Source organism: Galeopterus variegatus, unplaced genomic scaffold (assembly GCF_000696425.1).
Source record: "Galeopterus variegatus unplaced genomic scaffold, G_variegatus-3.0.2 Scaffold1141, whole genome shotgun sequence".
Lineage (NCBI taxonomy): Eukaryota > Metazoa > Chordata > Mammalia > Dermoptera > Cynocephalidae > Galeopterus > Galeopterus variegatus.
This window is the reverse complement of record NW_007727252.1, coordinates 239,128-256,310: the sequence shown is the minus strand read 5'-3', so window position 1 is coordinate 256,310 and position 17,183 is coordinate 239,128. Positions and strand designations below refer to the sequence as shown.

Here is a 17,183-nt window from a genome sequence, read left to right as displayed (position 1 = left end):
GAAACAAATTTTAAAATCTTTTATCTTAAAATATTTTTGAAACAGTCATATTTTAGTAACAGAGTAGCTATTGTTAATAAACCTAAACTAAAAAAATAATGCTATAATTCTGAAACAGATAAGAAGTGTAGGGGATACTAAATATTCTCTATGTGTACTATAAGTATATTTTAAAATATGTAGTATTTATGAATTTTCAATGGTGGATCATCAGCAGTATTCAGAATCTATTATTACTCTTGAATTGGGTTCTTTGGTAAAAGGAAAGTGGAGTATGTTTTTATTTTACACAAATTAAAAACAAAGACCACATCTATATCATAAAACATTCAGGAAATCTACATGGCACCTATGTTAGGGTTACTCCATGGTCACTCTCAAAGTTAAGATCATGGAATGGGAAACAAAAGAAACCTAAAACAATTCTATCCCCCAAAACAATCCTAGAGTACATCTCTTCTAATCCTTATCACAGTTCACATCCATGGACTTTTGGAACTGAGTACAGAGTTGGACATAAATATGGGGGATGTAGAAAGGGTGAGTGGGAAGCACTCCCTGGAGCCATCTATCCATAGAGGTAGAGAGAGGAACTACACATTGCCAAGAAAAAAATGTAGCATTTTTCTGTCTTCCAACCTCTTAATGTGCCCTCTAACCTATGTATAAAGTATTTCTTCAGAAGAAATAGAAAGTAAATGTCAGTAATTATTACAAAGCACTTCATCCAATAAAAATAGATGTTGAAAAAGTTAATCAAAAACAAATTTTTTATATTTTAAAGAAAGATTTTATATTCACATATTGCCAGAACATCCATATAAAAGTAAAAAAAACAACAAAAAAAAAAATTCAGCCCAGTATCTGGATGCTGTTTCTCACATTAAACATCTAAATGTGTTTAAGTGTTTTGAAGTCTGGCAGTGTGTAGACTAACATTCAAATGATTGACTGTTTTGGTGTTCTGTAGACTTAGGGTAAGGGTATATATATATAGCACAAACCTGCAAATTCCGAGTGAGCTTCTAGGACAAATTGAAATTCAACTTATTCTTTCCCCTGTGTTAAATAATCACAATAGTTCAATTTCCTTATTGTTAAATTTTATCCTGAAAGTTAAGCATTCAATGTACAGAATCTCTCTGTAAACTTTTGTCAGAAAATTGTTGAAATATATCTACATGGTAGCAACAAAAATATTTTAGGAACAAAACAGTGTTTTATGGGTGGAACTTTCAGTATGGCTCCAAGTGTATGAATTGGTGATCAAACTTTTCAGAATTTTAAACAAGTTGTAGATGCTGGGAGAATAGCCTTAAATTACTTAAATAGGTAATATTTACATAGCCATCAAAACAGTCCCTGGGATCTGAACCACTGGTTGAGTCTTAATGATTAATGTAGTACACTACATTAATGTTCCAAGAATATGAGCCTATATTAATATAAGTGAACATGATTTAGCAGCCTTCATGTTTTAAAAAAAATGTTTTGAGTCACTTGATTTTTTCTGTTATCCTAAATTCAGCCATACATTTCAGATTAAATTATAGTTAAACTTTCCTGTGATAGAAAGAAACATTTAGCTATAATTTGGATTTTGTGACATCATTTTCATGCAAGTTATTTGAAGCCTCAAATAAAATATATTTACAATGCTTTCTTTTAAATAAGTGAACAATCAGAATTGGATATAATTGCAAGGAAACAAAAGACAATAATGTTATTTCATATTTACTTAGAAAAGCTTTCCCTTCAATTTCATTATTAAAACTTTTGGTTGACCTTTTTCAGTTGGTAAATATCCTTTACACTGATGGAGTTTTTCATGCTTTTCAGTAATACTAATGAGTTGAATAATTTATGAGGTTGTCATGTGCAAAAGATTTGGTGTGATTTGATATACTTTCAGCCTCTGGTGTTGGAATGTGATTAATAAAAACCTAGAGGCATGTAATTTTTTCCCTGATGTTTAATGTTCTAATTTTGCATGTATTGAATATGTTATTTAGGTGTTTTCTAATAGTGAAATCTCATACAAGTGCAAATTTAATTGATTACCAGGAATCTTGCAGACCATAATGATGGAAGAATATAGAGAAAATATTTAAAATCTCATAAACTAAAATTCTGACCCGCAGAGTTTTCTTCTTCAGGGCAAACTAGCTAATAGAGAAATGATTTTAAAAGGAGGATTTTGTATTTTGTTTCTTTATTAAAATGAAACCTAGACTAGTCGACATCTGGTGCTTGACTATAGCTGTCAAAGAATAGTACAAAACTCTAATAAGTTTGGTTGTCGTTGTTGACTGTCACTTATAATTTAGGCCTCTGTTTCCCTTCCATAAAATTACAGTGGAACAATGTTTCATCAAAGCCTAAGATCGCAAGCGCCTCCATGTCTGTGATCAAAGACGTCATCTTAAATAGGTCTGATCAGGCGTCACAGAAGAGGGCAGACTGCTTCAGCCTGAGGAAAAAAAACATGGGGCAAAGATGACAAAGTTAATCAGTCATTTCTCTGGCAATAAATAATAAGGTATGCTGAGAACTGCAAATGAGAACATTCTTAGGTTCCTCAGAGATGTGTCTGCTTAACACCTGATTTATCTAAGCTTGTGAAGCAATCAAGATAGGACCTTGATGAATAAAAAGCAGTTCTGTAATGATTCTGGAATTAAATTAGTTTTGATGGTATATGCATGGCTACTGTAATGTGTTGCTTGCAGTCATCAAGAAATAAAGAAGGCACTGAGAATAAAAATACTAAGGCAGCTGTACAATTGTTGAGAAAGGAATTTTCAAATTATCTGACTTTGTTTTTCAGAGAGCTTATAGTTATTATGGTTGTTATAACATATGAGAAAGATGATTTGATTTTTTTATCTTATAAACATCCTGATTGTTGTTCATTGATAACTCCATTTGCATTGGTGGATTATTAGTTGGATACTCATATTTGGAATGAACTTGGTGATCTGGTTATTGTTAAAATAATTAATTGAAAATTTAATGATGTAAATTCTTTTAAATAGAGGGAAAGAAAGACTTGCAGGGAAGGAAGCTCTTTTTGGTGTCAGTGTCATTTAGTATCATAGCCTTGTATTCACCCTGTGGTTTTTATAGTCTCTTAAAATAATTTAAATGTTGGGCCAGCCCGGTGGCGCACTGGAGAGAGCACCGCTTGGGAGCGCAGCGGCGCTCCCGCCGAGGGTTCGGATCCCATGTGGAGACCGGTTCCCGCTCACTGACTGAGCGTGGTGCGGGCACAACACCGAGGGTTGCGATCCCGTTGCCGGTCAGTAAAAAAGACAAAAAGGAAAAAGAAAATAATATATATATATATTTTTTCCTTTTTGTCTTTTTTCGTGACCGGCAACGGATCGCAACCCTCAGTGTCGTGCCCGTACCGGACCGGGACCGGCCACGGGATCGCAACCCTCGGTGTTGCTCCCGCACCTCGCTCAGCCAGTGAGCGGCCGGTCTGTATGTGGGATCCGAACCCTCGGCAGGAGCGCCGCCGCGCTTCCCAAGCGGTGCACTGTAGCAGTGTGCCACCGGGCCGGCCCCCAAAAAAATAATAATAATAATAATTTAAATGAATTAGATAAAGACTAAGTTACAAAATATGCTTACAGAATATTTTACAGATGTTATAAGCATTTTTTATAGTAATAAATGTTCTAAAAAGCCATACATTTTTATTTTGGAGATTCTGATTGTAGGCTTTAAACAGATTCAGAGGAATCAAATAACTTTATTAATTTAAAGGTATTTGTTGAATAGATTTTGTATGTCATGCATGTGCTGGATTTTGGGATTGAGATAAACAGTTTCTGCCATATAACATTATCACATAGTTTAGTGTATTGGTTCTCAAAGGGGGTGAAGGTAGGAGTGCGTTACTGGCACCTAATGGGTAGAAACCAGGAATGCTGCTAAAATATCCTACCATGCACAGGACAGCTCCCAGTAACAACAACAAAAACTGCAACAACGGCAACACCAAAAGCCCAGCCCCAAATGTCAATAGTGCCAAAGTGGAAACACCCCAGTCTAGTGGAAAGGAATAAAATGTTATCTAGAGGGAGGCAATAGTTACCAAAGGAGTGTAAGGGCGACAGTGAACCACTGAGCCTGCTGGGGTGGAGTAGCTTCATGGAAGTAATGACTTATGAATTGTCTCAAAAGAAGATCATGAATTTACGATGTGAGCAGGGAAGTAAAGGCAGAAGAAGTAACAGAAATGACCAAGGCATAGGGACATACAGGGGCCTAATTTATTCCTTACAATGTTTTGCATATGTTGACTGGTTACTTTGTAAAGATTTCAGAAAATATTTTTATTTTAGATGTTTTATATCCTCAGATTAAAAACAGAAATCATTTGAGGGTCAGAATCAGATCTTCTGTCTGTCTGATTTGGAGCATCCACTGATACAATTCTGTGTGCTTATTATTTGGTTGCTATTTTTTATTTAATTGATAATTGGTTCATGTCAAGGTATACACACAGTATTTTAACCACACCATTCATGATTTTGGGTAAAAGCATTGAATGATGGGTTTTCTATGACGAGGTCTAGAAGTATGGTATTTTCAAATTCTAAAATATGTTTTTTATGTTTGTACTTTATTTCCACTTATAGTATTAAATGCTGTTAAAAATAAAACACTGACAAAGTTATACTAATGGACTTATTGCTGAGTGGCATAGAACTAATTTAGATTACTGTTCATAGTCTTTTAGACTAATTTTTGGTACACTATACACACAACTTTATTTATAAATAATTACAATACAGTATAAATATTTTTATCAAAGTATATTAAAAATGCTACAGGAGCTCAGTAAAGGGGGCTGCCTACATGAAAAGTACATTTTAGCTGGATTTCAAAGAATGAATGGAAATCTTCCCAAGTGAAAAGGTGACACTGTGGAGAAAGTGACTACACAACACAACACTGAAGGAATGGAAAATGGTGCTGTATGATGGAACACAGGACAGTGTGTGGAAATAGTACGAAGATGAGGCTGAAAAGGTAGTTTGGGGCCGTACTGTGAAGGGAGTTGTCAATAGACAGAACCATTAAAGGACTTTCTTTTAGGAAAATGACAGAACATAGAAATTAGGGGGTGACATGCTAAGTAAGTGGTAGATAGAGCTAAATTCAACCCTAAGGTAGTTTGGGGCCGTACTGTGAAGGGAGTTGTCAATAGACAGAACCATTAAAGGACTTTTTTTTAGGAAAATGACAGAACATAGAAATTAGGGGGTGACATGCTAAGTAAGTGGTAGATAGAGCTAAATTCAACCCGAATACTATTCTCTTACTCTACAATGTGTTGTAGTGAATACATTTGGAATTTTAACTGTGAGGGCATTACTGAATATATCCCCACTGTAAAGTTTACTAGCTAATCTTTGGCTGATTCTTATAGCCCATCATCCATAAAGATACATTAAAACAGATTAACTTAGTATCATACACAGGATGTATATTCCACGTTATTTATAAAAACATATTTTTAAATGTTTTTTGGTGTTTCTAATGCCACCCACTGCCTGAGGAAGATAGAGCTAAATTCAACCCGAATACTATTCTCTTACTCTACAATGTGTTGTAGTGAATACATTTGGAATTTTAACTGTGAGGGCATTACTGAATATATCCCCACTGTAAAGTTTACTAGCTAATCTTTGGCTGATTCTTATAGCCCATCATCCATAAAGATACATTAAAACAGATTAACTTAGTATCATACACAGGATGTATATTCCACATTATTTATAAAAACATATTTTTAAATGTTTTTTGGTGTTTCTAATGCCACCCACTGCCTGAGGAAGTCTCCCTATGCGCTCAGCCCTCTTTCAAGTTGTCCAGTTCATCTTTTTTTTTTTTTTTCATTTTAAGGGCTGCTAGGCTTTCTAACTTCTATTCTGCTACTCATCTGCCATCTCCCCCTCTTGGCACATAATGCAGCTTTCTTTCCTTTATTCCTTTCTTCCTTCGTTTCTTTCTTCCTTCCTCCCTTCCAGAAAAGAGACTTATGCTTATTATAGGAAATCTAAATATTGCCCCCCAAAAGTTTAAAGAAGTGGGGAGGAAATCCCCCGTAGTCAGCCATGTAAAGATAGCTGTCTTTATTATTTTGATGTATTTATTTTTGTGCTAGTCTTTTTCTATGCATGTTTTCTCATAGGGACCAAATACTATGTGAGGTACTCAGTCGCAAAGATAAATAATGCATCATCTCTGCTCTTTCTGCTATATAGAGGGCTCCAAACTGGCCCAAGTGTTCTGTGATTTTTATTAGGTTTTTCCACAAGTAAAATGTGCCATGTGATTTTTAATATAATGAAATCCTATTTTAAATAATTAAAAATCACCCCAACTTTATACCTAACCAAAATCCTACCAAGTAATATTCAGTCTGAAATGCAGAGATATTCTACATTTACCATCATATATATTCTTAAAATATAGTTTATCAAATTTCCTTTAAAAAGCATAGAATGCAGTTTTTCTACATTTACTCGACTAAGAAGATTATTAGTTTAACATTTCATATTTATATAGTGCCTCTCTTAAATTCAATAACATTTTCTTGCACCTTTTTAATTGCATTTCTCTGTTTAAAACTGCTGTTTATGAATATGCCCTTTGTTGGTCTGCTCTAAGAAATACTGCTTATATATGAATATTTTGAATTAGGAATAAATGAAATTCTGTTTTTGCTGTCAGAACCAAATTGTAAAAATGCATTGCATGTCTTTGAAAATCAGTATACTCTATTAGCAAGCCTGTCAATATAAAAAGTGCATTCCATTTCCACCTCTTGCTCTAATAACCTTTTCTGTGTTACTCTGAGGCAGTTCACATAATCAGAGTATATTGTCAGCTCACTGGAGTTGGGGAAGCATGAAATGAAAATCACGTTAATATTGATCCAATTCTTTTACTTGCAAGTGTCCTTGATGTCCTTTTCCACTGAGCAATAACTGTTGGTGTTAGGTAGCCATTTTCTTCCCTTCTTTCTTAAATTCCAATAAGTCGTTTACAAGCATAAATAATCTGAGTAAGAATTTAACACCTGGAATAATTTGTATGAACATTTAACCTTAATTAATATCCAAATTGCTAATACTGCATGTTTACTCTAGCACTGAAATACTGTCCTCCAACTTTTTAGAGATAGTCTACTGGAAAGTATAATGTTTATGTCTAGGTTAAAACAAACAAAAATCTGTACAAGTTCCTCTTTGGTAAAAATGACAAAGGATGCTGTACTCTAATTTTATGTAATATAATGATGTGCTAAAAAGGACCATAAGTGTCATCAACTATTGGTTCAGGTAAGGATTGTCATTTCTAAGTCAAGTTCATTATAAATTGGAAGCTGGTATCTTGGATTTTTTAATTTTATGGTATTATAGATGATATCTATTTGGGATTATTCAATCCATTCAATATATTATTCAATATATTCTCTGTCAACAAAAATGAATTGAGGTGGGATCATGGTTAGATACAATTTATATAAAACGATAATACACTTAAGATAGAAGGAATTAGATGTCTGAACCATCCATATTTTATGTCTGTATTTATTAAATTTGCTCAATAACTATCTCAGATTTTTACTTAGAGTGTGTTTGAAACAAGTAAAAACAGTCTGTTTGAACAGAAGCAGTCTATTTCATTTATGCAAATACTTGCTTTCATAAAATGCTTTTGTATTGATAAAGTGAAGCTCTTGACTCAACATCAGGTATAGAAGAGAAAAAAGATACTTGAAATTTCTAGTCATTCTTTCTAAAGTAGTGTTTTTATTCAGTATCACTAACAGTTCTTACTTTTGAGATTTTTCTCCAGAAAGGTCTGTTTTCTTTTAAAATAAAAATTCTATTATTTTTCTTTAATTTTTAATCTTTTTTAATTTTAATGCAATTTTTTTCTTTAATCCAGTGGAAAAGTGGTCTTTCCTTTTATATCATCATCATTTTTTTTTAAGGAAAGATACAAACACTATACCTATGTTGTAATGTCAAAAGCAAAATTAAATTTTGTATTTAAATGATTCACAAAAAAAATTACTAGATAGTAAATGATTATTACAGTTAAGTGTGTTCTACAGGTATGTATGTATCTATTAGTTTTACTTACAAACACACTAACGTCAGCATATAATGTTTTTGAGCAATAGGTTTCTCAGTGTAATATAAAGCATTCTTTTATTTTTTGGAAAATGTTCAAAACTGTAAACTTCTCAGTAATAGATTAATTCATATGTATTAATACATGACATCATGTCACCATATCTAATGTAATTAGTCGAGGTATATAAGGGGTCTTCAAAAGATCTCTACTATCTTTCAGTTCTATTTTTCCGTGAACTTTGTGAAGTACCCTTGTATGATCTTAACATCTTTTCCTTTTAGTGGAATTAAATAATATCATTTAGAATTACTAAAAAGCCCTGGTCTGTGAAGTTCTTTGTTGCTCTGACTTGAGGGTTTTTTTTTTTTTTGTCTTTTGTCTTTTTTCCGTGTCCGGCAACGGATCGCAACCCTCAGTGTTGCCCCCGTACCGGACCGGGGACCGGCAAGGGGATCGCAAGCCTCGGTGTTGCTCCCGCGCCTCGCTCAGCCAGTGAGCGGGAGCCGGTCTGTATGTGGGATCCGAACCCTCGGACGGGAGGGCCGCCGCGCTTCCCAAGCGGCGCACTATCCAGTGCGCCACCGGGCCGGCCCCTGACTTGAGTTTTAATGAGAAAAAGTAATCTTTATTTTAAAATTTTCCAAAGTATTCATGTCATTAATACTTTTAATAGAGAGTATTAGGTTTGAAGATGAATTGCAGCATATTTGTCTTCCTTACATTAGGGGTAGATTTTGTCAAAACACATTGAACAAGCTAAAAATATTGTGAAGTGGTTTATACTGAAGAGTTTCTCCTTTGAAAAAGAATGCCATCTTGCAAAACTGATTTCCAGATGTTTAGAAACATTAGAATTTCCTGGTAATACAGTAGTAAAAATTAAAATGAAACAAAATTTCCATTCTGCTAATCTTCTTCCAAAGATCTTTTTCGAAAGATGAACAAGAAGCCTATATTAGATGCATTATCTTTTGATCTGCTCTCTGTTCAGAAAGCAGTTTTTTCCTTCAAATATCCAAAAGCATGTCAAACACGTTGATGCTTATGTAATTTTATTTAATAGTATCTTTAAATGAATAAAATGATTATGGGGAAAAGCATTTTTAAAATGTAAACTACTTAAGTCTATTTAATTTCAGGAAAAGCATTTTTAAAATGTAAACTATTTAACTCTATTTAATTTCACAAGCACTTGATAGCACCTGTGCTGCCTGCCATCCTTCCTGTGCTCAGGGAGGAGTTGAAGGCTCGCATTGGTTGTAATGAATGTAAACAGCGTGTCGTGACAACATGGTGGAAGGAGGAAGTTTAACTCCAACTGAAGGAAAGGAAACCATCATTTGTGAAGTACCTGATAAGGGTTAAGCATTATGCTATGACCTTAGACTCATGCTTTATCTTATTTGAATTTTTAATCCTCACATTAGCTGGCTTTTTTGGCCCCTTTTTATAAATCTTATTCAACATTATTATAAGCAGTAAGGCATTGACTGTGTTCTTGCTCACTTTTAAATTGAATACTCAGTATAATTTTTTAAATATTCTATTATTGTTTTATCACATTCTATCAAACTTTTAACAAATATTTTTGAAAGCTTATGTAAATAATCATCACACATTTCAAAATATTTTAGCATTCATTGTCTCATTTTAACGTTGCAATAATCCTGTGAAAGGTTGAAAAATACTTATTATTCCTCTTTCACAGGTTGGGAAACTGAAGTTAAGAGATTGGTCTGGATTTCTTTTTAAATGTATTCCTAATAGATACTGGCAGGAACAATAAAGTAAGAATGGCAAATCACATAGTCCAACTTCCTCATCTATGAGGAAGCTAAAAGGACATAAACAGAAAAGTGGTTCAAGTAACATGTATATAAAATGACTAACGTGAATTATGTTTATGTTTTTATGTGCTTACTCAGCAAACATATATTGCCATCTTATTTGACACTTGACACACTGGAAATCAAAGACTAATCAAAGGATCCCTAAATAAAATACTTTAAAATGAATAATGATAATATATTATGGCTTATTTCTAAGACACAGAGAAGGGAGTAACCAGCCAAACTGAATGTTCAAGGATGAAGGAGATAAGAGAATTTCATGTAGTATTTCACTGTCTTAAAGATTTGAGACAGTATGGCATGTTTGGGGACAAAAGCATTTACCCTTGAGGAATATGAGGTGCAAAGAGGCCACATCAGTAAAATAGCGAAGTTAAATAACAGGGGCCAGGTCATGAGCCATTGACCTTGTATTTAAATTGTACAGATAAAATAGTATTGAAAATGTATTCTTACATAATTGATACATATAAGACAGAGAAATATACACAGACATATACATACGTATGTATAACTTTTTAATAAATGAAAAATTAAAGCCATAGTTCTACATTCAATATAAATAGTAATAGCATAAAACTAGTAAGAAGGTTATGCTAACTAAAATTGGCTTATTATGGAGTTATGTCTTTTCTCTTTGTGCATTAGCCAGACATATATGATTTATGGCTTAACTATTGTTGTGAATTGCTTTTTTTCTTTATTAATATAGATGTTTTAGAGTTGGCTATAGGATAATTCCTTAAACGGAAATAAATTACTGTGTAGTATTTTCCTTTACATTAGTGTTTATACTCATCAATAGAAAAGAACATAATGAGCAAATGAATTAATTTCTTTGCCTTAATTGTTTGGACAATCCAGTTACTTATAATTTTTAAGATAAGTTAACATCTCCAGTTTTTGTTTCAATATTTTTTAACTTATGCTAATTTAAAATAATAACAATAATTTAATAATAAAATAATGAAAATAAAATAATTTTAGTTCTCCTGTTACTTAACTTTTAAAATATACTTTGTTTTACATGGATCCCTAGTTATTAAGAGAAATTTTATGAAAGAGGAACTTTAGGTTCATGTAATGCAATATTCTATATTAGGTAACATTCTCACATGCAGAGCTTTTGCATGTACATGTATTTACTAAGACATCTGTGTATAGAATGCTTTTATGTGTTTGCTATTTGTAACATGATGTCAAAAATAACATAAGTGAAGTGTAATTTTAGATTTGGCTTCATTAATCTATAATTTGGTGGCAATTTTTCTTCTGAAACTTTTAAATTTTGTGACATTTTAATGTTTTCATAGAAAATAAGCATACTCGTATATGTCTATCTTATCCAGCTTTACATATAATTCACATTTATAATCCAGGGGGTTCTGGTGGTTTGTGGTATTCGCTTGTTAATTTCTTGATGAATGGCTAAAGAGGCCAAGAAGTGCACTTGGTCCGACATGTCTTCTGAAGATAGATGATCTCAAATAAATTCTCTTCCCAATCAGATTTTGATTTGTTGGATGTTAAACCAATTCTTTCTAAAGACAGTGTTTACAAGCCTTGTAATGAGACAGCCCTTTGAGACCTTACCTCTTTTTGCCTATAATTTTGATGAATGAAACTCTAATTCATAAAGGATATTGTGATTGAAAAGCACCTTTAGATCTCATACACTTTAATTTAGATAAATGTTTGGTGCTGTACCATAAAATCAGGAAGTTTACTGAGCTGCAAACTGATAATACTTCAACAGGGATGATAAGTTTAGTATGTTGATATGGATTAGTTTACTACATATTTTTTAATGACATGATTGTTTTACTGCTTTAAAACGAGAGGAAATAATATTGAAAGTTTGATATGCATTTCAAAGCTCACCTTCCTTCTACTACATTTTCTTTATTGGTAGATTTTTATTTTGGTAACATAAGAGTAATGTAAAGTTTTGTTTTGCTTTGTTTTTTAACTGACAGAACAGATTACACATGGTTATGATACAAGGAAAAAGTTGCTTTATTAGGCTGACTCACACTTAAAGGACTTTATTGACTTTCATTTAAAGAATTGTTCCCTTTCATTCATATAAATACATAGATTCTCCAGTTCACCCCAAACCGAAGGCAAATCACTAAGACTCAGATATTTGGGGAACTTCAGATTTAGAAATACCCAAAGGTAAACTGTTATGTCTCAGTTTATTCATTTGTTCAGGCTTTATGAGGGCTTATTCTGTGCCAGGCAGTGTGCTAAGTATTGAGAATACAAAGACAACAGCATGTTTCTAGTCATCAGGGAGCTTCCAGGCTATTGTGGAGATAAATAAGCAAACAGGTACAATAACTATAAATACTATAGTGGCAGCATTTATGAGGTGTGGTGGAAGCATAAAGGAAAGAGCACACAGAATCTACCTTAAGAAACCAGAGAAAGGAACAGGGTCGGGGGTAAACCTGAACTTCAGCAAATGTATGTGGCGCACCTGCTGGGTACCAGGCACTGAGGCTATAGAAATGAGGCTACAGCCTAGTGGAGAGGACAGACACATACTGATAACACCTATACAGTGTGGTTGAGTTCTGTGTAAACTGTGAAAGCACGGAGGAGTGAATTAGAAAAGGCACTTGAAGGAAGTAAATTTTGAAGTGCATGTAGGAATTAGCCCTATGAAGGAGGAAGGCAGGAACCTGCCACGCAGAGGGAATAACATCAACTGAGGTAAAGAGGTATGTGAAAGGATGACATATTTTGGAAGCTATAAATATTCTAGTATTGCTGAGGGGGGAGAAGTGAAAGATAAAGCAAAACTGGTAATTAGAAGATAAAAGACCCTGGTCAGCCATGCTAAGGAGTTTAGATCTTATCCTACAGTATAAAACATGCATTGCCTGTTGTTGAATGGGAGGAGTTAATAAACAATATTAAGCAGGAAAGTATCCTCAATTGATTTGTGTTTTATAATAATCACTGTGACAGAAGCATGGAGGGTTGTGTAAGTAAGGCAGCTGTTGAAGCCATCTAGACCAAAGTGATGATGGCTGGACTAGGGCAGTGGCAGTCTCTAGGCAGGATGAATCCTAAGTATTTGGCTTAAGTAAGGGGGTTAATCAAAAGGAGAGGAGAAGCACGAGACAATTAGCTCAGTTAGGGAAATGTTTAATTAGTAATATCCAGGTATATGGCTATAAAGAACTCAGGAGAGACTTCTGGATTATTAATCATTGGATTTGCCTCTTTTGTTCTCAGGTGATCCAAGCTCTGAGTTTCTCAAATTAAGTTACTACCCAAGAACCAAACAAGTTGTAAAGATAGCCACCCTCAGAAGATTACCATTGTGCTGGTTTTATATCACCAGAAATCAAATAAAATTAAGATAAGGTTCTGAAGCATTCAGCGATCTATCCACAGTCTTTAATTAGAGAGATATGAATCAGCTATGGACCAGTGAAAGAAGAATACACATATAAACCATTTAATTTCCCTCACCTCCAATGCAGTATTGATTTGTATTAATATTGTCCCTGAAGTATTTATCAAAATATATTTAATAGTCTATTACTTTATACTGTTAAGCTATATATTAACCATCTAAATACTATTATTCAGTAGGAGCTAGGATGACAGACTATACTTCTGAGTCAATGACACTCTGTAATGGTATTGTGTGTGATATGACTGTATTCCTCAACATGTGTTTTTACTCCTTTATCGGCTTTCTTTGATTCCATTTTTTAAAGTTTTTGCAAACAGTTGGCCTACAGTCACTGACAAAAAGAAGTATGCAAGCTGCAGAGGAAAAAGAAAATAGCTAACACTCTGTTTTACAACACAAGTTTTATGGCAGCTAGATGGCCTTCCAAGAAAATGGTTGAGCAAACATCAGCCAGCAGTCGTGGACTGTTGGAAGTCCTATCGTATGGGCCTGGGAGAATTGGTCACAAACGTGTTATGAACTGTAACTGGAGAGAATTTTGGCCAGAGGCAAGATATGATTTGGAAAGCAGTTGCTTGTGTACATGACACCATACATCCTCTAGAACTATAATACAACAACACTGTGTAGTACTGATTTATTAGGTTCCCATTTCCAACAATGTATCCACCACACCAGATAAGATATGAAGATGTTTTTCTAGTTAATGCTGCACCTTGAAGTCTATAACCTAAAACTGTAGCTATAGCACAACAATCTATTCCAGATTTCAACTTCAAGTTGTATGAAACAGAGGTTTTTCTTATTTGTGTGTGTGTGTGTATATGTATGTATGTATGTATGTATGTGTGTGTGTATAAAATTTGGTCGCAGTTCAGATAATTTTAGATTCATTGTCACCTGCCTAAGCAGGTGTTTGAATGTAAATATGGAAATATCTGTATGTATGTATGTGTGTGTGTATAAAATTTGGTCGCAGTTCAGATAATTTTAGATTCATTATCACCTGCCCAAGCAGGTGTTTGAATGTAAATATGGAAATATCTGTTAAGCAGTTTAATTCGTAAGGGATCCAAATGCATTCATTTCTAGCCTTTACATTGATTGACATGTTAATGCCAGGTCAAATTTTGCTGTATTTCCACTTTTCAGCTTATTTTTGCATGTCTCGATTTTGGCTTTTTGTATTATTTTATGTAGCAAAATAAGGATATCATTTCAGCAATCAGTACTTATGTCATTAGCTGCTAAGGATATGGCTACTGTGAAGTAGGTTTTAGGTCTCCATCATTCCTTTCGGTAGCTTCCCAGTGACAGCCATTTTTCCCCTCAGATGTGAATGCTGTCCTGTTTTCTTCACACCGATCTCATCTACTGTCAAAAATGATCTGATCAATTGAATAGCTACTTCAAGCAAAAGTAAAATTGTGTAAAACTGTAACTTTATGAATCAGAAAACGAGTTTGGGGTGAGGTGCAGATTTTTTGTTGAATGTGCATTGATCTTGTAGTCATAAGCTATGGATTATGAAGTCCTTTCTCTACCACCAGCCAACTCCTAGGCCCCTCAACAATGCATGTAGCTTTCTCAGCCTGTTTCCTCATCTGTAAAATAAGGGCAGGTGATTACATCCCCGCCATTGTTCTCACAGAAGACCAAACAAGATAAAGTAAAAAATGTTCTAAAATTGTGAAGTAATTTGTAAATTCAGCATATAATTATAAGAAAGTAATCAATTATTTCAAATACTCACTAAAAGTAAAAACAATCACAATGACCTTAATTATTATATTTTGGTTATGATTAGGCACTGAAGAAGATGTAGTAAAGTCAAAGAAAACATTCAGAAGTCAAGCAATAGTGAACCAGAATGCAGAGACAGAACTTATGCTGGAAGGAGATGATGATGCAGTCAGTCTGCTACAGGAGAAAGAAATTGACAATCTTGCAGGTAAATTTTTAAATATTTTTCTTCTATTTGTTACAATAAATACACACAAAGTTACTGAATCTAAAATCTATATCCTGGTGAATAAATGTGTTCCAGTGGTTGTAACAATGCTCAATCATGTGAATGTTAATAATTTACTTTATCTCATTTCTAGTATTGAAAAGAGGACCTCACATGTGTGTTTTACTGACAGCAAATGAATAACATCAACTTTCTATGTAATGAAGAACAACTCTTCCTATAGGAGAAATAATACATAGTATAAATTGTTTACATGTACCTGCCTGTATCACTGGAGATGGGACAGGAAAATAGATTCATTGACTTATGTATGTCTCTAACATTCTAACAGCCATGAAAAATAGGCCCTTTAGCCAGGTGACCATTGAGTTTCCCATTTCCTCCCTGCTGCCACTCTTTGGATTGTCCCTCACCACTCCTGTTTTGTTCTCTAGCCTCACACTGCTAATTGCCCTCCTCTAGGAGGAGACATTCTTCCCCTACCACCCTCAGTTTCACCTTGTCCTGGTGCTGCTCTAAGGTCAATTCTGGACAGTATCTGCAATGACCAGATGGGACATGGATACCTTACAGTATTGGCTCACAACCTTTTTTGGGTTTCAAACCACTGTGAGAATTTGATGAAGCCAGATTGCTTCATGAAGATGCACATATAATTTTATACACAATTTCAGAGCATTCACTCACCCCTAGAAACCAGTCTGTGGAATCATATCCTAGATCTCAAGTTAAAAACTCCTGCTTTAGAGTCTCCAAAAGTGGCTGAGTCTCGCTTCAATTCTTTATTTTCAGCCCATACAACTTTGGGATGGCATGTGGCAGTAGAGAGAAAGACTTATATTTATCATTCTGTTTGCAGAATCACACAGTTCTGTTTCTAGTATCATACTGAAAATTAGCTGGCATGGCCTTGTGAAAGCCTCCAGAGGTTTATTTCTACTAGTTAGAGATTTCTCCTTTTACCAAAGAGAAGATGTTACTATTAATTGTAAACTGGAGATGGCACATTAGTCTACATTTTCTAGATTAAGAAAGTATTTAATAAGATTATTCTAATGCCAGTTCCTGGATATGCCTATGTTCATGTATTATGTATATAGTATCATGAAAACTATTTTCCTATTTAAAAGTAGTCTTAAGTCTATGACCAAATGTTTGCCTCAAATTCCTAAGTAAATGTTCAAGTTTTGGTTTTGCTGTTTTTTTTTTTTTTTTCCTTTTTGTCTTTTTTTCGTGTCTGGCAACGGATCGCAACCCTCAGTGTCGCGCCCGTACCGGACCGGGACCGGCAACAGGATCGCAACCCTCGGTGTTGCTCCCACACCTCGCTCAGCCAGTGAGCATGAACCGGTCTGTATGTGGGATCTGAACCCTTGGCAGGAGCACCACCGCGCTCCCAAGCGGCGCACTGTAGCAGTGCGCCACCGGGCCGGCCCTGGTTTTGTTGTTTTTGTGGTTTGGTTTTTTTTTTTATTAGCTCAGATTTTGTCTGAGGCCATTTGGATATTTAAGCAGAGGAAGTTCTTTGATTCTATTTGCCCACAGGTGTGTTTTCTCTTTTCCTGGTCTCATCCTTGATCTTACAAAGAAAATTCACAAATATGATTCCTGACCTTTTTAAATAATGTGTTGCTCTTCTTCATTCACATATATCAACAGATATGTTTAATAATTGTAAAATTTAGTATAGACTCTCTGGTCCTTTATTCCCAATAAAAATAATTAGTTGATACAAATTTGCCTAGTCTCTTGAAGTATATTA

General features: G+C 34.3%; 1 protein-coding gene across 1 annotated transcript in view; it reads left to right on the top strand.

Moving 5' to 3' along the window:
• NBEA (neurobeachin) overlaps positions 1-17,183 on the top strand; it is a 438,994-nt gene that overhangs the window by 189,700 nt on the left and 232,111 nt on the right. The window contains 1 exon segment of the mRNA XM_008575128.1: positions 15,257-15,400. Within this exon segment, the coding sequence (XP_008573350.1) occupies positions 15,257-15,400 (144 nt within the window).